This window comes from Dermochelys coriacea, chromosome 11 (assembly GCF_009764565.3).
Source record: "Dermochelys coriacea isolate rDerCor1 chromosome 11, rDerCor1.pri.v4, whole genome shotgun sequence".
NCBI lineage: Eukaryota > Metazoa > Chordata > Testudines > Dermochelyidae > Dermochelys > Dermochelys coriacea.
In genome coordinates, this window is record NC_050078.2 from 71,767,603 (window position 1) to 71,789,960 (window position 22,358).

The 22,358-nt window shown below is 42.5% G+C and overlaps 1 protein-coding gene across 1 annotated transcript in view; it reads left to right on the plus strand.

Annotated features, from left to right (window-relative positions):
* The first annotated feature begins 11,591 nt into the window (after positions 1-11,591).
* The window catches only part of IQCA1 (IQ motif containing with AAA domain 1), a 163,539-nt gene continuing 152,772 nt past the window's right edge, over positions 11,592-22,358 (plus strand). Inside the window, exon 1 of the mRNA XM_038421943.2 lies at positions 11,592-11,984. Within this exon, the coding sequence (XP_038277871.1) occupies positions 11,974-11,984 (11 nt within the window). The 5' untranslated portion in view covers positions 11,592-11,973. The remainder of the gene's footprint in view (positions 11,985-22,358) is intronic.

Genomic DNA, 22,358 nt, shown 5'->3' on the forward strand with positions numbered 1-22,358 from the left:
CCAGATTTGTTTTACTCAGGCCCATTTCTGATTCTAATAATAAATGGGGGGGAAGTGTATTGCCAAGTCCCCATCAATAGTTGATATTCATTTGTGATGCACCATTCATACAACAGTCAACTCTTAGCTTCACTAAAATCCCCAATAGTAATAATTAGAGGTGATTGAAAAAAACAGTAAAAATGTTTTACATAATTTTTTTCTTTAAAAAAAATGAGAATTTTTCAAATTGTCTATGAAACATTTGAAGGTTTCTAATTTTTCTATGAAAAAATGAACCTCCCTCCCAAAATGTGAAACCAAAAACCAGACTGAAAATATTTTTGTTTGTTTTGGGGTTTGGGTGTTTCCAACCCACATCTCCTGTTTTTCCCTTTTGGCCACTAAAAAAAAGGTGGAGAGGAGTAAAAGAAATAGAAAGGAGAAAAACAAAACTGGAAACAGTGAAAACAGAATACCAAAGAATTGAATAATGCTTGCTCTAGTGTCTTTCACATGAGGCCCTCAGAGCCCTTTACAAACATTTGTTAAAGGCTAGATTCTGCCACTTTTCCTCACCTTGAATAATTGCTTACTCTGTAGATTATCCCACTGAAATCCATGGGACTATTCATGGAATAAGGTACTATATTGAGGGCTGGTTTACAATACAACATTTTGTGGGCATTGTTAGGCCAGCTAGGAATTTGAAAAAAAAATCACTCCTCCTAGCTGACACAGGTATGTGGCAAAACCCCCAGTGTAGACACAACTATGCCAACAGAGGAGTGTTTCTGTAGTGGCTATGTCTACTCAAGGAGTGCTTTACCAGTATAGGAATACCAGTGTTCTGTAATGGCAAAGTGCTCCTAGTGTGAATTCAGATACACTGGCAAAGATGCACTTTGCACCAGTTTATAGTACAACCACCCCACACAAAAGAAGCAAGCAATACCAGTAAAAGCACAGCGGTGTCAGTCAGGGATCACCCCTCTTCATACCCCTGACACACATAGCTATGCCAGCAGTAGTCTGTAGTGTAGATATAGTCTAATGGTATATCAACACTGCAATCACAGAGTGTGATCGCAGCTTGGGTAGACATACCTGAACTAGCTGTAATCTAGCTAGCTTGGGTACATACTAGGGGGTGACATACTGTAAGTGACAAATCTGGTTCTAAATCCCATAATTTAGGTTGGGAAGAGCCATTGTACAAATGGATAAACTATGGCACACAATGATGGTGATTCTCTCAAGAGCACACAGTGAGAGCCAGATCCAGCAAGGTGCTATGCACCCTCACATTTCATTCGCTTCACTGGCCACTGAAGGCGTTGGCATAGTCAATGGGTGAGATCTTTCCCTTCCTTCCAGCTCCTTTACACCAGGTAAAAGAACCAGAATGGTATAAAGGGGCCCTAACAGTCCATACCCAGCTGGGGTCGGATTCCTCTGCTGCAAATACTGCAGTCATAGGTGTAAGGATGCCCTCTGAGGACACCCTTGGAAGTCCCAGACCAGACAGCAGAGCTGGGGTGGAAGGGACATGTTGGGGTGGGACCACAGCAGACATCACTACTGAAATTCTGAGCAGCACTGCTGTTAGACAGCTCCCCTTCTCCCCTTCCCCCTATTAATTATGCCAAGAGCCTCTCTAGGAATAGCGTAATAGTAGGGGTGTGGAAAGAGGGCTTAAAGCTGTTCTAGGCTTGGTCTACACTACAAACTTATGTCGGTATAACTACGTTGCTCACGGGGTGGAAAATCCACACGCCTGAGTGACACAGTAATACCAACCTAATTCCCTGTGTAGACAGTCCTATGTTGATGGGAGGGCTTCTCCCGTTGACACAGCTACTGCTTCTCAGGGAGGTGGAGTACTTATACCAATGGGAGAAGCTCTCCTGGTAGTGCAGCATCTTCACTAAGCCGTGCAGCTACGCCATGGCAGCGCTGTAAGTGTAGACAAGCCCTAGGGCAGGTCTACACTTAATAAGCTGCAGCTGAACCACTGTGGCACTTCAGTGAAGACAAAACAGCTTCTCTCATTGGCACAGTTAGTTCATTTTCTCGAGAGGTGGTAGTAATGTTGATGGGAGAAGCCTGTCTACACCGGGGGTTAGATCGGTATAACTGTGGCACTCAGGGGGGTGCATTTTTCACAACCCGAGTGACATAGTTATGCCAATGTACATTTATATTGTAGACTGGCCCTAGACTCCTTCCCACTGGACTATGAGTTCTGCAGTGCACCTTTAAGAGGTGCAGCACAGAATCTCACCCAGTGTCAGTAGTCAGAAAGAGAGCCCCCACATTGTTTCAGAACCCCCCCAGTTCTACCCATTAGGCAGCACTGTCTCCCAGTAATTGTCACTGTAGTCAAGTAATAATAAGTAAAACATTAATTCTTGCTGAATCTAGTTACACTACAGTTCATTCTGTTATACAGTATCTAATGCATTGCAATTTATGCTGTGAGGGCTTACCCTAAAACAAGCTGGACTCTGCCTGCACCAAACACTGAGGATGGTATATCTGTCTCCAAAGTTCCCAGCAGCCTAGTAAACACTATGGATTTTTCACACCCCTCTTCATCCCATTCATGACGCTTCTCAACTTCCCCATGGTGAAGCATTCATGCTGAATACAATGGGAGGTGCACCCACATATCTGAGGATAGAATTAGGGTATTTGTGTCCAAAGCCTCTCAGGGCATTTGAACAGCTCCAAAGAATGGCAGAATATGCTGCCCACAGAGCTCCCAAATCTGGATCTCACTTAAGATAGCTCACAGCATGCACTCTTCAAACTAGCAAAATCTACTTCCTGTTGGCAGCAATGCTTTTGTAAGGCTGTTTCTAATACCATGCTACTGTGAAATATATTGGACCAGCACAAGTGGAGACAATGGAGTTGCACTAGGCAGAATTTTAGCTCATTGAATCTTGTTTCAATGAACTTTCACAAATCCCAACCCAATGTAAATAACTTTCCTTCCTACAGCTGCTCACAGAAAAGAGTCATTGTCCTTTCTCACCTGCTTTTTCCACCTTTTACCACTCCTAGCGCCACAAAAAAGTGGGAGTGATATTTGCAAACATGATTCCAGAAAATAATAAATGTGAGTGAGTAACTCAAAGAGAGCAGGACTTCAAAACAATTATTACAAGGAGCAAGATTGCAAGAGATGTTGAAATTTCAAATTATATTTTAGCTGATAATAAATTAAACTATAAATATTTAGGGAGCTGAAATGGTGTTCTGGTTCTATCACTTACCAGAAGAGCGCTCTGGGACTTCTTTCTTTAGGACCGAAGCACTGTGCACATGCACATAGCTCTTTCCTTTTCTCACTGTTTATGGTACCTGCAAGATCTGATATCATTCTAGTTCAAGAAATGTAATGTGAAAATTTACTTTATTGGAAATTTACATCATTTGTTATCAAAAAGCGTGCAAAACAGAAGCAAAAACACTTGCTAGGATTGTGGTTCTGGATCAGATTTTACTACATTTACTCAAGTTGAGTAGTACTTCACTCCATGAGGAGTCCCACTGAAATTAACATGGTTACTTGAGGAGTAAGGTAATACTCAAATAAGAGTCAGAGTGGCAGAATCTGGCCCTCTGTATTCATAATTAGCATGAATACTAAAAAGAAAAGGATACAATAATGCTGTCTGGTGACTCTATTTAGAGCAAAAAAATGGATATAGTTTCTATTCATATTAAAAGGATTGAAACATGACAGATTCTGAAAGCGCTATTTCATGGATTGTATGAAATAAATCTTTTGCACTGCTCATATTGAGCTAACGCAATTTAGTTCCTAATTTTCTGATATTTCTTTTCCACTATAATATAAAAGTGACCTTTATCCTCCTAATTGATTAATCCCTGACACTATACTTGTGTTGATTTATTACGAATATGCTGGATCAAGCCAAATGTTAAAACCAAACAGTTTTCTAAAACCTCTGCTAACAAATTACTTGGATAATAGCCAGAAGCCTGGAATCAATCCCTAGTTCTATGTCTTCCTCACCAAAAACATCTGGTATATGTTAATTACAATCTGTATTGACTGTAAGATTTGGGACTGCAGATAGGTCCTAGATGTTTAAATAAATGAATGCTGATAAGCAATAGTCAATACAGAATAAAAATCAATAGATGTTTCACTACCAGCTGTTCCTAATGATAAGGAACAGAGAGTATATATACTATGAACTACATCTTTTAGACGCTTTAATTTTATTGAGCAAATTATTTCATAAGCCATCATTTGGGGGTTTCATTTTTAACAGAAAAGTAGTAGAGTGTGGCATGGTATTTAATATCTGGCTGAGATTTAAAACTCGCACTCCTTATGAAGTATGACATTTTATACTTGAAACCACAGGAACAGTTTCCTACATTTAAGTGCAGAGGAAAATTCTTCAAATTAAATTTGAACTTTATACCTTTTAACTCTCATCCAATCCTCCTCCTCCATGTACTGTGCCTGGTTCTGATGAACATGCTGGTACTGTATCAAAGTCAAATAGACCTGGCTACTGTCAAATCCCATCCACTTAGCCTTGAACTAAGCATCAATCCTACTGTAGATCACGGTAGTTCATGTTAGCCAGCAGCCACTCCCTCGCATGGACAACTAGCTTGAGGACTAAATAAACTGATCACTACAGCTTATTTTTCAGCACTATTGCATCTGGATTCAGGGAAACCAGGCACACTAGTACCTGAACTCAAATCCAGCTGACACTGCTTAGACTCTAGTCCTCCAATGAACACCTGCCCAGAATACATCCACTGACTTCAGGAGGGACCTGCATAAGTGTTGGGGGAGGGGAATCTGTCTGCATGGAGCTTATTGCAGGATGGAGGCCATAGGGATAAACCACGCTGCTATAGGTGCTGTCATTCTAATGGGCTGTTACATGGAAGTCCCTCTGTTGAATGCCCAGAATGAGGAATAAGCATCCTTGGCACTTTCTGGAGAGTCTAGGGAATAACCCTTGTGTTCTGCACAACCCAGTCTCCTGTCCAGTGCTATTCTTTACACTGCTGAGTGCAATGTGGCTGTTCTGTTTGGCCACTATACAAGGGCCTGATTCTGCCACCTTTGCTCATATTGCCTAGTAATTTACTCCATGAGTTGGCCTGTTGATTTCAGTGGGGATACGTGCTAAGGTATTATATAGCATGAGTAAGGGTAAAGAATCAGGCCCTAAATCATTACTTTGGGCTAGGTTCTGACTTGGACTGGGCCTAAGCTAGGGGGAAAAGACACTTCTTCACCTCTCTAAGTGGGCTGCCCAATCTTAGGTCCAGCCACACAGGGTAAGGCTACTTACTTCCCTTGGTTTGAGTAAGGTAGTACTAATTTTCCCAGATAGGGAACCAAGGCACAGAGACGCAGGCCCAGATCCTTAAAGGTACTTTGGTGTTGCTCTGCTCAGCATTGCAATGCCTAAGTCCTAGATGGCCTGCTGCCCAGGGGAATTTTCAGCCCCAAGCTAGGCACCCAAGCTCCCATGCAATGAACGGTTTCAGAGTAGCAGCCGTGTTAGTCTGTATTTGCAAAAAGAAAAGGAGTACTTGTGGCACCTTAGAGACTGTCTCTAAGGTGCCACAAGTACTCCTTTTCTTCATGCAATGAAGGGAGAGTTTGATGCCTAAGAAAAGAATTTTCAGAAGCCAGCCAGCTGACCTGGTGCACTTGGCTGACAGGTCAGGGACAGGTGCCTCCGTCTACTCAAGATCTTTATCTATGAATTCTCTCCTGGAGTGCGGCACCTAAGCCAGATCAGCCACTTAGGTAACCCATGCTCTAGCAGCCAAGCCCTCTCTCCCGTCTCCTGCTCACATACCTCTTCCATGCTCGCCCTACATGTCCCTGTGCCCCTAGCTGCCTTTTGTCTGGGTGCGCTGCTGCCCCTCCATTGATTGGTGGCCTAACCCCGGCCCTGCTCCTGCAGTGGCTGGCAGGTATAAGGCGTTAGGCATGTTCTGGGCATGCCTACAGGATCAAACTGTCCTCGTGAGACAGGCGATCCTCTGCCTAGTTTGAGAATCTGAGTTTGGAGTCACTTGAGCTTAGGCCCCGAGCAGCTCACTAGCAGTGGTGTGGCATCAGTACTTAGGTGGCTTTGCAAATACCAATGGCTGTAAACCTAGGCACCTATGGGATTTAGATCTCATAGGAGGTCTGTGGCAGAGCAAGAAATTGAACCCCCCAGGTCTCATAAGTGCCAAACTAACATCCTAACTGCTGGATTAGTCTTCCTTGCTAGGAGTTGGTGCCAGAGGGGAGAAAAAGGTCTCAGAGGCACAATGACTTCTGGGGCTCCTGCTGGGGTGATACAATTTACAAATTACTCCTTGCTCAGGACTGGGCCTAAAGGCACAATCCAGCCCTTCGTAAAATGCTTTGAAATCTGAGCTGCAATTGCATAATTATTTTTGTAATATTCCATGCTTTACCTTCAGCCCCTCCAAACCCTACCCTACCTGCCCCCCCCCCCCCACAGCTCCCCTTTTAGGACAGCTGTTTGCCAGAAGTTTGACTTTGGAGGAACAAGCGCCTCCATTTTCATAGTCAATCTCCTTGTAAGATCACCAGTAACCTATTAAACTTGCAACAAAGACCAATGTGAACATGGTGGCAAGTAGTTTCCTAGCCAGCCGAATTTTTAAACTTCTTTTTACAAGAAGTTACAGGTGACAGAAACCCATAAGTAATATGTTCTAAAAACTACCCTTGCATTTAAGTCTTGTACATTAAATAGACTATTTTCTTTGTAATACAGAATGGTGAAAAGGAGGAGGAGGTCACTGCAGGAGCTGTGCAAAATATATGATTTTTGTTTTGAAGAACTTATTATAATTATTAGTGTATTTGTACTGTGGTAGTATGTAGCACTTCCAGGTCCCCTTATGCTAGACTTTACATACATGGGCCCTGATCCTGAAGAGACTTACACACATGCTTAACTTTACACATTATGAGTAGCCTAACTTCAAATAAAGTTAAGCATGCGCACAAGTCTTTGCAGGAACGAGACCACAGAATCAAGTTATCCCCTCCACCAAAGAGCTTACAATCTAAATAGACATAACCAACAACAGGCAGGGGAAAGGGAATAGAACATACAAGCAGAGTGAACAGTGTGATGATTTGCAGGGGTCGTGTGAGTTCCATGAGTTTTTTCTTTAGTTTGGTTGAAGGAATGGGGTTATTTTTAAGAATAATTTTGGATTATGTTTTGTTTATATTAAATATATTTCAGAGACATAGTGGGTGAGAGGATGGAGATCAGGCTGGATGAGAAGGAAAGAATGAGGAGAGAAAGATGGAGTGTGACACGGAGGGAAATTGGATTGAGCCTGAAGTGAAGAGACTGTGAAGGAAGGGGCAGAAAGGAGCTGGAGCCATCAGCCAATCAGCAGTGGAAAAAGAACATTGAGAGTAAAAACTGTAGAGAGCAGTTTGATGAGATCATCAATGTCCAGAATGATACATAACAATCTGAGCGGTTCCACTTCTCTTTCAAACCTTGCTTTATTCCCTAATTTTTAGAGTGAAAACATGTAGAAACCCAAATTTCCCTGGTTTTAATGCAATAGCCATCTTTGCTGGGAAAATGGGTCATTTGTCACTCAAACACTTGCCTGTTTGTGTTTATAACCAGACTCATTTTCATGGGAAAAATCAGATTTTCTTTTCAAAGCGTAACACTGAAGCACGATTTTCCACTCAAATGATTCCATTTTCAGTTTCACATCAAAACGTAAAAGAAAAACAAACTCTTAGCTCTGACAGGTACTTCCTATGTGACCTTGGACAAGTCACTTAATTTCTTTGGGTATGTCTACACTGCAGCTGGGAGCAAGTTTCCCAGCTCAGGTAGACAGCCCTGTTTCACTCTAACACATTAACAATAGCATTGTGGACATTGCTGTACTGACGGAGGCTTGGGTAAGCCACCCAGGTTGAAGCCCATCCCACCCCTGGGTCTGAGCTCAGGTGGCAAGACTGAGCTGCCACCAGTGCTACAAAGTCCACACTGCGATTTTTAGTGCACTAATGCAAGTCTGTTTACCCAGGCTGGGAGGCTGGCTCCTAAATGCAGTGTAGTCAGACATACCTCTTATGCCTCAGTTTTACATCTGTAAAATGGAACTAAAAATACTTCCCTTCTCCTGTCCTTTGTCCTATCTATTTAGGAGGTAACTGCTCAAAGTAAGGGCTGCCTCCTGAATACGTACAGCCCCTAGTACAATGAGACCCAAATCTCTGCAGGGGCTTCTAGGCACAAACGTAATACAAATCATTAATAAGGGACCATAGAGTTTAATCACCTACTAAGACTCTTTCCCCTCCTTCTCCATCTTAAACATGTCTGCCATTAATTGGGTGGGATTGCAAGAGTAGTGCATGTCCCTGGAAGGAAACATTTTATGAATAATGAAACGTATATAGATTGCACGTGAAACACGGCCTTTTTCAATCCATCTTGTATCTAGTGATCTGGTCACCTCTCTTTTAAGGACTCGCACTTTCTAGCCTCTCACATGCACGCTTGAGTCATTTAGCTATCAGTTATATTTTAAATAACATTTTCCTTGAGACTCTTAGGGTTTAGAAAAAAAAATACTAAGGTAGGATTTTAGAAGGATTTTGAGCTTTTGATATACGTTTTAGTTGCTCATTAAACAAGTAAGTGTCATTCCTTTTCTCTTGGATGTTTGGGGGATCTGGGAAGAGGGATGGTAGATAGTAGATGTTCTGTGCCCTATGAAAAAAATGTATATTGTTTAGGAATTAAGGCCAAATCATCCCTTAAACCCACATGTTTTTATGGAAGATGTAGAACTGCTCTGAAATTATGCAAAAAGAGACAGCTGTCAAAAAGGCTACATTAATGGACAGAAAATATACTGCAAGAATTCTAACAGTAATCCACTAGGGATCTGAAAAATGACTAGGGGCGAAGAAGACTATGAACTAGATTTGGTCTGAAGTTGGATGCTGCTTTTGAGACTCTCTTTACTGCAGAAGGATGAGGATGGGTCTGAGAACATTTGAGGGTCTAATCCAGCTTCTGATGCACTGTTTCAACAGAGCTGCTCTGGAATTAACTGGTGTAATTACAAGCCTTATCTGGCAATAAGATGTAAATAACCTCCAACCCCAATTGTTCAAAATCATTAGTCAAGCTCCCCAAAATCACAAGATTGACATTGGAATCATCTTATTTGGAAAAATAATAAATTTGGGTGGGTGCCCAAACCTTCTACTTGTCCTTTCATTCTTTTTTTCTACTCTTTTAAGAGAGGTCTGGAAATCTATTTTTTCCAGAATGATGTGTTCTAACCCTGACTTAATATTGGAAACAATGTTTCAGTGCTTTTAATGTACTTTGCCTTTCTGCATCACTGTCATGTCCTTAATTATTGATTGAGTTGTTTAAAAAATGAAGCCAAAATGAGTGAGTCTCAGTATAAATGATGGAGACTTATAGGTATAGCATTTTTTGAATTAAAGGAAGGAAAATGTCTCAAAACTCTTACCAGACTTCCTAGCCACTCTGAAATGAATCCTTTATGAGTATACTTAAAGTAGGAATGATACTGGAAAAAATATATGAAAACGCCTTTTGTTTTACATTGAAAAAAGTTTCTATTTTCTGTGTAAGAAGTGAACAGAAAACCACCAAAAACATTAGTCTTGATATTTGTACTGGCACTGATGCAAAAAAAATTGGACACAAACAGAATAGCTTCCTTGAAATAACCTTTCTTTCCTGGACTGCTATAGTTTAGAAATTGCGCTAATCCCATGATTTTAGAAATTTGCTCTGCCCAGTATACATACATGTGCACATACCATACACACCTACCAGCCATGTCACACACATATGCTCCCCCAATACACACAGAATGCCCACAGGCATTTCATTCCCCCCACCCCTCCACACACACACGTCTTACAAAAACTCCCCCAACACTCACTCACTCCTCACACATAGCTCCCACGTCTCACACACAAACACCCCCACGCCTTTCTTTTCTCACACACCCCACTTTGCTCGCTCTTGCTCTCTCACACACACATACATTTCACTGGCCATGACCACACTCCCTTCCCTTCCATGCCTCATCCCCATCTCTCTCCACACACATCCCCATGCATGCACCCCCAGCTGCCTGCCCCAGCAGCAGAGCTCCAGGCTAGCCAAAGAGTACGGTGCAAAGACCACTTGAGTGTATATGAACTGCATCCCAGCAGCCTCCTCCTCCCCCTGTGCCATGCACACACCACCCCCCCCTTCCCCTACCATGGAGTGGAGGCTGGTATGGTTCAAGGGAAAACAAAAAGCAGCCACATACCTGGCCTTAGGGGCACCAAAACAGGGCCCTGCAGCCTCCCGCTCTGCCAGCCTTAGCAGACACATGAGTCTGCAGTAGGGTTGCCAACCATCCCATATTACGGGGGACATCTGTTTTTTAAATAGGAAATTGCCTGTCCCATATTAAATCAGTACGGGACACCTTTTATCCTGTATTTCAACATATTAGAACTATGATCATTATACAAAGCCAGTTTCATGATTACCTTACCTTCCGATGATCTAAAGTTTGTAAAATTAGACAATGTAGTACTGCAGAATCGGTCCCATGACTTACTGAACCAATGGAATTGTAGCACAGAAGTTCCCAAACTCTGGGGCAAGCGCAATAAGGTTTTGGGGGGCACGAAAGGCTGGAGTCAGGAGGGGACCCTGTCCCGCAGGGGAAGCAGACAGGACTCTATGTGGGTGGTCTCGGTTGCCAGGACCAGCTCCCTGCTCACCTCGCTCCCCCACTGCTGCAGTTATGCTCCACTGCGGGGGATGTTGGCAAGCAGGGAGGCTACACCCTGGGAGTACTCACCCCACTGCCAGATAGAGTCCCTTCCTGACCCTGGCCCTTCAGCACAGCTCCAGGGCACGCAGCCCCGTCCACTTGTCCTGCCAGACAGAGCCTGTGAGGCACTCGAGGGCTGGAGTCAGCAGGGGGCCCTGTCCAGCAGGGGGTCAGTACTCACCAGCGTATCTTTCCACTCCCCTCCCAACCCTGGACCTCCAGTGCTGCCCTGTTTCCTTCCAGACTTGGGTCCTGACAGCCAAGACTGCCTGACTGCTTCAAGGAGGGGAAGGTCTCCTCAACTGCAGCATGGTTAGCACCCCCCACGCCCCGTGGTACTGGGCACCCCACCCCTGGTCTCCATGGGCCCAGGGTACTCTGCCCCCAGAGGCGTGCTAAGAAAACAGTCCCGTATTTTCAAAATACAACGTTGGCAACCCTAGTCTGCATAGGGTGACCAGATAGCAAGTGTAAACAACCGGGACAGGGGGTGGGGGGTAATAGTTGCCTATATAAGAAAAAGCCCCCAAAAGTAGGACTGTCCCTCTAAATGGGGACATCTGGTCACCCTAAGTCTGCAGCACAAGGGCAAACACAGGCACAGGCGGCAGCAGCAGCAGGCCCATTGGCTTCCATAGCAACGGCGGGGGGGAGGGGGGCGCGGGGAGGCTTGGCATCCAGTTGCTAAGGGAAGGAGGCTGACAACCCCTGTAACTAGGTGTTCCGGGCACAACAAGCAGCCTCCAGCGGGCCTGGGCCAAGCCAGTCTGACCTGCAAGGAGTGAAACAAAAGCCACCGTTGCTGGTGTGATGATAGGCTTCAGCAGCAGCCTCAGACTGGCCCCATAGTGCGTGGTCAGTCTGCCCCAAGAAGGGGCCCAAAATCATGGGGCTTTGGGGCCTCCTGAGTGGCTTCTGATCAGGGCCACCAGAGAGAGGTTGTGGCACCAGCTTTTCTATTTTTTATTAAGGGGCAGGCAACCCCTTCCACCCCCACTCACCCTCCTCTGGCAACAAACACAGCAGTGGTATTTTGGATGGGAAAGCAGTGAGGTGAAGACAAGAGGAAAAGCCAAAAGCATGTCGCATATGTAAGTAAACATCTCACCTGGTGGTTTGGGGAGCTTTCAGGGGATGGTCTGTTTGAAAGGCAGGTGTGGAAAGAACCAGGCTCATAAAGTTTAGTGCTGTGGAAAACCCTGGATGGGGTGGAATGGGGAGCAGGTGTCTGTGTGTAAATTCACCCAGTGGAAAAAACCAGGATGTACTGCTTGTGTGTGTTTGTGTGAATTAACCCATTTGAAAAACCTGGATGTAGTGTATGTGTGTGTGTAAATTAACCTAGTTGCAAAGAGAGAGATTGTGTGTGTATAAATTAACCCAGTTCCATTTTCTGCTGTGCAAGGACCCAGGAAGATGTTTCCATCCTTGCTCTATGGTTACTTCGCAGTATTGCCAGTACCAGGAGCTAAAGGGCACATTGCCACATTTTGTCAACTTGCAAATCATACTTATGTCTTATTTTTTTTTAACATATCATTGTTAAAAGTAACACCTAAAATTTACCTGAGAGGAATTAGAGAGAAAAACTTTTCCCTCCAGTCTGTTTACTTTGTTCACTTTGTGTATAGTCAGTTTCACTGTTTATCTTCTATAATTAGTCACTTTCCCTTCCTGTTTTTGTTGATTATCAACCATCAAGAGACAAGAGAAAATCATTTTAAAAATATAAACAAAGAAAAATTGAAATGGACTAGTTTTCAAGCCGAAAATATTATTTTGTATTGTTTTGTAAAAGCACTCCAGGCAACATATTAACTATTACTCGCTGAATTTTCAAGAGTAATTAGTGATTTCAGATGCCTTCGTTTTTAGGTGTCCAACTTTAAGGGGCCTGATTCACAGTGTGTGCCTACACTTCAAGCTGGAGGATTGATTGCCAGCTCAAGGAGACGTATTTCTACCAGCTCCACTGGAACTAGCATGCTAAGAATAGCATAGCCGTGACAGCACAAGCAGCAGGAGGGGCTAGCCACCAAAGTATAAAGAAAAGGAGTACTTGTGGCACCTTAGAAACTAACAAATTTATTTGAGCATAAGCTTTCGTGAGCTACAGCTCACTTCATCGAATGCATCCAATGAAGTGAGCTGTAGCTCACGAAAGCTTATGCTCAAATAAATTTGTTTGTCTCTAAGGTGACACAAGTACTCCTTTTCTTTTTGCGAATACAGACTAACACGGCTGCTACTCTGAAACCCACCATAGTATATATTAACATCTGTGACAGGCACATCCTCAGGGCAGCTAGCACCTCCTGCCTGTGTTGCCCTGGCTACATTCTATTTTGTAGCACTCTAGCTGTCACTAAGAGTATCCAAACTTCAACTTTTAAAATAATTAACAGGCATAGTAAGAACTAGTTTGAACCCTTTTAGGAAGTAATCTTAAAGTTCATCTTCACTGCAAGTAATTCGAGTTATAGCACAAACATTTCCCCTAGTGCAAGTCCCATCAACACACAGATTAGTCCACAAACTAATGGAGGGGGTGTGCTTTAAACTCAAGTTGACTTGCCTGTTAGAGGGTCTAGGCTACAGTTCAAGTTAGTACAACTCATCAGCTGCTAACACTGTCTTTCTATGCTGCTAATTTAATTACTCTTTGCAACTGGAGTTTTATTTTGTAGAGTGGCTTCTCTCACTCAAGTTAGGCTAACTCCGGAGAAGTTAAGTCAAGTGTATATAATTTGAGTTAACTCTGCAATGAAGAAATAGCCTCTGATACAATTCTTTATTGAACATCATTTAGCTTAAATCAGGGCAGGGCAGGGCAGGGTGTTACAAGGTTGCCTATACAACAGTGTTAATCGGTTCCTCCAAAATGATACACAGTCCAGCTACCACAAGGTAAGAGCTTGTGCAGGTTCTATTCCAAACCAAGAAGTGAAGCTGGTGAGATAATCCAGCTACATGAACCTATGGTTAGCTGGACCAGTCTGTGTGATCACTCCATTCAGATATACACAGGTGTCCATAGCATGAGGATGATTGCAGTGTTCAATACAAATACTCACAAGTACATATCTGAATAATCTGCCAGCTGTACGCAGCTGAATTAAGTAATTGCAATACACATTCACTCCAAGTAACCACAGGTTTGTGTACTTAGATGATTGCATGTCATATGTTCAACATTTTCAAGGATGGTTGCAACCTATAAAGGGTGCAGAGTGTTGTATTCACTTAGGGCTGCTTAGGAAATATTCAACATAGCATATTTTCTAAACTATTCTAATGGCTAACATTTGCATACAGATATACTTTTGTTCCACACACAACAGGAGATTTTCACAGATATATTTGCACTGCATATTTTCCTGCTGAGTGTTCTTCTACCTTTACCAGTTCCTCAACCTTTTATGTGGCTTATAAGAGCTTGAGCAGTAACTTCTCAGCTTGCCCAAGCTTCACAAAGTCAGGTCTACTGACAGCAGAGCCTGGGCAGTGCTATGAATAGCACTAACTTTTTCTTTTATGGCATCTGCCATGAAAAGAACATAGTGAAGATCTTTTAAATATCATCATGATACAACACAATCCAATTGTCATAACTGAGAATACTGGATTTATATAAAGTAGATCATTGAACTCTGAAATTAAGACCATCTTAGTCTCTCCCTTCCAATTCTCACAAAGCAACTAAAAGAAACCAACAGTTTATTTTACATTCCATCCAAAAAATTACATTAAAAGAACATTGTTCAATGTTGCAAAGTCAGAGGCTCTAAAATTAGGAAATACTAAACTTAAGAATGTCTTTGCAACCTTAATTTGCCCACCTTGTGTGTCTGCATTATAATACGGTCTTTAATACATGATCATATACTATTTTTGTTAGGTTAGCAAATAATTTTTCCTGGTGTAGGAAGTTACTGTGAAAGTGAATCAGATTCACTGATACATTACTTAAACTACTTTGACTATCCAAGTGTCTTTATTTTCTATTCAGCTCCAATGTCATTACATTGGCAACACAGTAAACTTCAACTTGTCTGGTATAATGCAGACAGTGGGCTGTATTAAAGAGGGTTTGTTAAGGTGTTTGTATTTTATGAAAGGGAATAACAGTGCATTCATTTTTTTCTTCAGACTGACAGCTGATAATTTATTTGAGACATAAACATACATTTATGATAAGATTTGGTGGCAGAGGTTTTACTATTTCTGCTCAGTATTTGGGCAAAAACTAGAGGATGTATTCGTATTAGATGTTGATGATGATATGCTTTCCATTCCAACAGCAGCTAAGGAGGGTGTTAACAGCAACTAAAACTAGCCATTTTTAAATCAGTAGGTCTACAAAACTTGCATCAAAGAGTTTTTTAAAAGAAAAGAGCTTTCTGGACTATTAATGTTGATTTTCAATAAGTCATGAAACACTGGGGAAGTTCCAGAGGATGGAAGAAAGCTAGTGTTGTGCCAATATTTAAAAGGGTAAATGGTGAGATTTTGGTAATGACAAGCACCTCAGCCTGATATCAATCTCAGGCAAAAAAAACAGAATGGCTGATATGGGACTCAGATTCATAGGTTCCAAGACCAGAAGGGACCACTGTGATCATCTAGTCCGTTCTCCTGTATAGTATAGGCCAGAGAACGTCCCCAAAATAATTCCTTTTGAATTGGAGCAAATCTTTTAGAAAAACATCTAGTCTTGACTATAAAAGGTGTTAGCGACAGAGACTCCACAATGACCTTGGTAAATTGTTCCAATGGTTAATGACACTCATTGGTAAAAAATTATTACACCTTTATTTCCAGCCCGAATTTGTCTAGCTTCTATTTCCAACCCATTATCAAATATTTGCTCCCAGTATAGGTAGTTATGGACTGTAATTGTCACCCCTTAACCTTTTCTTTGTTAAGCTAAATAGATTGAGCTCTTTGAGTCTATCTCTATAAGGCTGTTTTCTAATCCTTTAGTCATTCCCATGACTTCTCTGAACAAATTAATATGGATTTATGGAAAACAGACCTTTTCAGACTTTATATCTTTTTTTGATGGGATTATGAGTTTGGTTGATAAAGGTAATAGTGTTGATGTAATATACTTAGATGTCTGTAAGGCATTTGACTTGGTACTTCACAACATTTTGATTAAGAAACAGAAAAAACACAAAATCAATATGGTACATATTAAATTAATCAAAACTGGCTAACTGATAGGCCTCAAATATCATTGTAAATAGAGAAACATCATTGAGAGGGTGCATTTCTAGTGGGGTCCTATAGGGATCAGTTCTTGGCCCTAATAGGGTTGCCAGCAGGGGCTGGCAGGCTCCCTACCTGGCTCTGCATAGCTCCCCAGCAGCAGCAACAGGTCCCTCAGCTCCTAGGCAGAGGGACGGCCAGGGAGCCCATACGCACTGCCCCACCTCGAGCGCCAGCTCCACAGCTCCCATTGGCTAGGAACCATGGCCAATGGGAGCTGCGGGGGGTGGTGCCTGTGGGTGGAGGCAACGTGCAGAGCCGCCTGACTGCCCCTATGCCTAAGAGCTAAGGGACATGTCACCACTTCCGGGGAGCTGCCCAAGGTAAGTGCCGCCCAGAGTCCACACCCCTTTCCATGCCCCCAACCTCCTGCCCCAGCCCTGAGCCCCCTTCTGCACCCAAACTCCCTCCTGGAGCCCATATCCCAAACCCCTCCTGCACCCAAACTCCCTCCTGCAGCCTGCATCCCAAACCCCCTCCTGCACCCCAACCCCCCGCCCCAGCTCAGAACCCCCTCCTGCACTCTGAACCCTTGGCCCCAGCCCAGAGCCCCCTACTGCATCCCAAACCCCTCATTCCTGGCCCCACCCCAGAACCTGCATCCCTAGCCTTCTCCCACACCCTGAACCCCTCATCCCTGGCCCTACCCCAGAGCCTGCACCCCTAGTCGGAGTCCTCACCCCCTCCTGCAACCCAATGCCCAGCCAGGAGCACCTTCCCGCACCCTGAACTCCTCATTTCTGGCCCTGCCCTGGATCCCACATTCCCAGCCGCATTCCTCATCCCATCCCACACACCAAGCCTCTGCCCCAGCCTGGTGAAAATGAGCGAGTGAGTGGGAGAGAGCAAGTGACAGAGGGAGGGAGGATGGAGTGGATGGGGGAGGGACCTCAGAGAAGGGGCGGGGGGGTAGGGCAAGGGTGTTCGGTTTTGTGCGATTAGCAACTTGGAAATCCTAGGCCCAAAACTATTTAACATTTTTGTAAATGACCTGGAAGAAAAATATAAAATTATCACTGATAAAGTTTATAGATAACACAAATATTGGGGAGGTGGTAAATAAGGAAGAGGACTGGTCATGATACAGAGTGATCACTTGATAAGCTGGGCACAACCAAACAATATGCATTTTAATACGTCCAAATTTAAAGTCATATGGCTAGAAAAAAAGAATGTAGGGGGACTCTACCTTGGGAGGCAGTGATTGTGAAAGGGAGTTTTGGGTCATGATGGATAATCAGCTGAATGTGAGCTCCCAGTGCCACTCTGGCCAAAAGCCTAATGTGATCCTTGGATGTATAAACAGAGAAATATCGAATAGGAGAATGGAGGTTATGTTACTTGTATTTGACACTAGCTGTGACCACTACTGGAATATTGTGTCCAATTCTGGTATCCACAACTGAAAAAGAATGTTGATAAACTGGAGAGGGCTCAGAGAAGAGCCATGAGAATGATTAAAAAACTGGAAAACATGCCTTATAGTGATAGACTCAAGGAGCTCAATCTTATCTTAACAAAGCAAAGATTAAGGGGTGATTTGATCACAGTCTATAAGTACTGACAGAGGCAACAGAAATTTGATAGGGCATTTCTGTCTTGCAGACAAAAGTTTAAACAAGATGTCTGGAAACTGAATCCAGACAAATTCAGACTGGAAATAAAGTGCAAATTTTTAACAGTAAACGTAATTAACCATTGGAACAACTTATCCAGGGTTGTGATGGATTTGCCATCACTGAAAATTCAAGATTGTAGGTTTTTCTGAAAGAGATGCTCTAGTTCAAACAGGAATTAATTCAGGGAAGTCCTATGACATGTGTTATACAGGAGGTCAGAGTAGATGATCACAGTGGTCCTTTCTGGCTTTATAATCTATGACTCTAACAAATTAGCTGATGGCATCAGAAAGTTTCAGGCTGTCATAAATATAAACGGAAGGGTAACCACCTTTCTATATACAGTGCTATAAAATCCCTCCTTGCCAGAGGCAACATCCTGTTACCTGTAAAGGGTTAAGAAGCTCAGCTAACCTGGCTGGCACCTGACCCAAAGGACCAATAAGGGGACAAGATACTTTCAGATGTGGGGGGAGGCTTCTGTTTTGTGCTCTTTGTTTACGGGGTTGTTCTCTCTTGGGACTGAGAGAGGCCAGACAGAAATCCATCTTCTCCAACCAATCCTAATCGAAGTCTCCAGTATTGCAACCAGTTTAGGTAAACCAGGCAATGCGGATTAGTTTATCTTTTGTTTTATGTGAATTTTCCCTGTGTTAAGAGGGAGGTTTATTCCTGTTTTCTGTAACTTTAAGGTTTTGCCCAGAGGGGGATCCTCTGTGTTTTGAATCTGAATTCCCTGTAAAGTATTTTCCATCTAATTTTACAGAGATGATTTTTACCTTTCTTTTTTTTTAATAAAATCCTTCTTTTAAGAACCTGACTGATTTTTCCATTGTTCCAAGATCCAGGGGTTTGGGTCTTTGATGATTTTGAAACAAATTGGTTAGGATATTATTCTCAAGCCTCCCTAGGAAAGGGGATGTGTAGGGCTTGGGGGGATATTTTGGGGGAAGACATCTCCAAGTGGTCTCTTTCCCTGTTCTTTGTTTATAACGCTTGATGGTGGCAGCATACTGTTCAAGGACAATGCAGTTTTTACCTTGAGGAAGTTTTTAACCTAAGCAGGTAAGAATAAGCATAGGGGGTCTTTCATGCTGGTCCCCACATCTGTACCCTAGAGTTCAGAGTGGGGAAGGAACCCTGACACAGGCTATCAAGAGTGTTTATTCTACTAAAAAGCTTAGTATAATCTGATAATAGTAGTTTTAGATAGCCTTAAATTTTCATAATGCTTATTTCTTTGTGCTTAGTTTTTGTGGTTGCCACATGTAACCTAGGAGAATATGCTTGTTAAAACAAGAGTAAATGAGGAACTGAAGTGTCTTGAATTAGTTAGATGACACTGTAGTTGCTAAAGAAGCATTTTGGCTGACTGAAGAATTAGATCGTTTTATAAACACACATGAAGATATTCCTTGAGCACTTGTAGCAAATGACTTTTTAGCCAATCATATTTATTTCAAGAGGGATCAAGTATACTTATCGGATAAAATATTTTCATGTTGGAGTTCATTCTGTTATCATGGAAACAATTTGTATTGCCATCCTTCATGTATTCAAAGACTGCCCTGTATAATTATTAGACCTATAGAATTTGGAAATGTTTGTAGGTTCCATTTAGGAGAGGGTCACTGGATTAAGGGCCATGGTCTTCTGCTTTGAAAGAAAAATATAAACATTGGCAGGGGGAAATTTACAACGACAGTTATTCTAGAAAACAGGCCATATTCTCATCAGTGTGAAAGAGTTAGAGTTGTATAGCAGTCTACATACATGAACCCTAAGCATTAATAGGAAATGTTGGCCGCTTGAGGACTTTGGGACATCTGAGCAGAGTGCCTGTCCTGTGTCTGCAGTCCTCCTCTCCCCTCACCAGCAACTGCAGTGCAGCCAGCAGTATAGCTGGATACTGTGTGGAGGGAGTTAATGCTGTCATAAATCTCATTACCGTGCCCAGTACAGTGCAGTGTAAATTAAGGCATCTTGGAGCTGGAGCATACAGTGGAGAATAGCTACTCCCTAGCTCTGGACCCTTTCTGGCTAGCCATATCCCATTCATCCACTCAACACGCATAATGCAATACAGGATCTTCGATATGGAGTATCTACTGGTGGTTATGTGATGGGGATGCAATACTATTGTCATACTGCAGAGCTGTCTTTACACACTTCTCTAGCCACAGACAACATAGGAATATTCTTCTGATTTTGCCAGGGAAAGCATGCATTTGCTTCCCTCCTCATCTCAAAGCAGAGGGCATCATATTGCTGTCAGGCTGGATAAGCTGCAAAAATTAGATAAAAGGCTGCTCCTTAGAGCATGGTAAGGTAAAATTCAGCATATGGTAATCTCTTCTCCACGTAAATTACTCAAATTTCTATTCCTGCTGTTGTATTAAAATTCACCAGCACAATACCCTTCTTTGACCAAAGAAGTATCTTTTCATCAGCCTTGTGAGTTTGGGCAAGAGCAGGTGCTTGAAAGCTACTGAGGTGCAGTGTTACAGCTGGTGTTTAGTGAAGCAGGCTTCCTTGTCTTTGCTATGGTTTCCCATTACATTTGTGCCACACAATCTTTTATCCTGTGTTCACTCTGTTACACTACTGAAAAATGAAATCGGAGAAGGTAGAAGTGCAAGGCTGTTCCTGTTAACAATGCTGTATTTTACTTTTTCCAATGACTAGAGTCTATCGAGCTTTATCCTCCTTTTTTTGCCCCTTTGCTACTGAATCTATAGAAAATCATTGGCTGGCCTGGAAATAGTTAAGGCAATTCATGTCATTCCACTGTATGCTCTCTCATCCTGGAATAACTTGGGAAGAATTTTAAAACCAAGCTTGATTTTAGGGATAGTGAGCAAGTTTGACCCAAAATTTTGTCCAAAACTGGAATTGAAAGGTTTTGAACAGAACATGTTTGGATAATGTTTTTGGAAGTCAGCTAACTTTTCATTCTCGTGGGCCTCAGGAACTACTAATTCTTTCTGTAATCAAAAGCCAAAATATCCCAAGAAAGAGATTGGTGTCCTTAAGGTATCTCCAGTCCATTCTGTACTTGTGTGTCCAGCCCTGTGTGAGAGTGCTTGAAGGGACTTTTCTTCCTATACCCTGATGTAGAAGTCTGCCAATGGGGAGCCACACTTCTGCTTGTAAAAAGAAAAGGAGTACTTGTGGCACCTTAGAGACTAACAAATTTATTAGAGCATAAGCTTTCGTGAGCTACAGCTCACTTCATCGGATGCATTTGGTGGAAAAAACAGAGGAGAGATTTATATACACACACACAGAGAACATGAAACAATGGGTTTATCATACACACTGTAAGGAGAGTGATCACTTAAGATAAGCCATCACCAACAGCAGGGGGGGAAGGAGGAAAACCTTTCATGGTGACAAGCAGGTAGGCTAATTCCAGCAGTTAACAAGAATATCAGAGGAACAGTGGGGGGTGGGGTGGGAGGGAGAAATACCATGGGGAAATAGTTTTACTTTGTGTAATGACTCATCCATTCCCAGTCTCTATTCAAGCCTAAGTTAATTGTATCCAGTTTGCAAATTAATTCCAATTCAGCAGTCTCTCGTTGGAGTCTGTTTTTGAAGCTTTTTTGTTGAAGTATAGCCACTCTTAGGTCTGTGATCGAGTGACCAGAGAGATTCTGCTTGTATATACCAATCAGCAGAAGGCCACTGCACAGAGTGTGAATTGTCCCCTGCAGTGGAGTAACAGCCAGGCTGTTGCAGTTTGCACTCCTCTGTGTTGGCCAAAATATCTTCCGTGACTTCTGCTGAAGCATAGGTCCTCTGTCCTCATCATCCCTACAGAGTGGATTGCAGCTTCCAGTAAATCACAGTGTGGCCCAAAGTATTTTGATCTCCCTCTGCTGTCTCTGCAGCAGAAGTTAACTAATTGTTGCTGGTTCACAAAAATTAGTTGACATAAGTCACTAAGGCCTCAATCCTGTAGATAGTCAATGGAACAACTCCCATGCTTAACGTTAATTCTGTAAACACTTCAGCATGAATGTGGAATTGGTGCAACAAAAATAACCAGATTAATTTCAGCTTTGTTGAAAACAGCACTTAAGTTAGTTTTTCCAAACCGGAAAAAAAATATCAGGCGGAAATGTATTGTCAGGCTTCAGAGGACACAGGAATATTAAATGAGTATAAATAAATTGACAGTGCTTAAAATAATTTTTGTGTCAGTTTGACCACAGAAATATAGCTTTAAGCCTCATTTTTAAATAAGTAGGTCATATTTTATTCTGAGTAATAAAAGTAAAGTTCAACCTAGAAGAAGCCATACTATGGCACAAAGGCTGGATGATTAATAAAGTATTCTTGATTGACTACTAGAATCTGGACTTTGTTTACTCTCCCCCGGGAGCATAGAGAGTTGAAGGGACACATTGATCAGAAAGGCAGGACTCTCTTTTACCCCAAAAACCGTAAATGCTGCCAGAATGCACTTTAGGGCCTCTGGAATTAAGTGAGTGTATATGTTTTTCTCATCCCATTACTCAGTATTGCTTATTTTCCCCTGTAACATTTCTTGCCCTTCAGCTGCTATGGCAA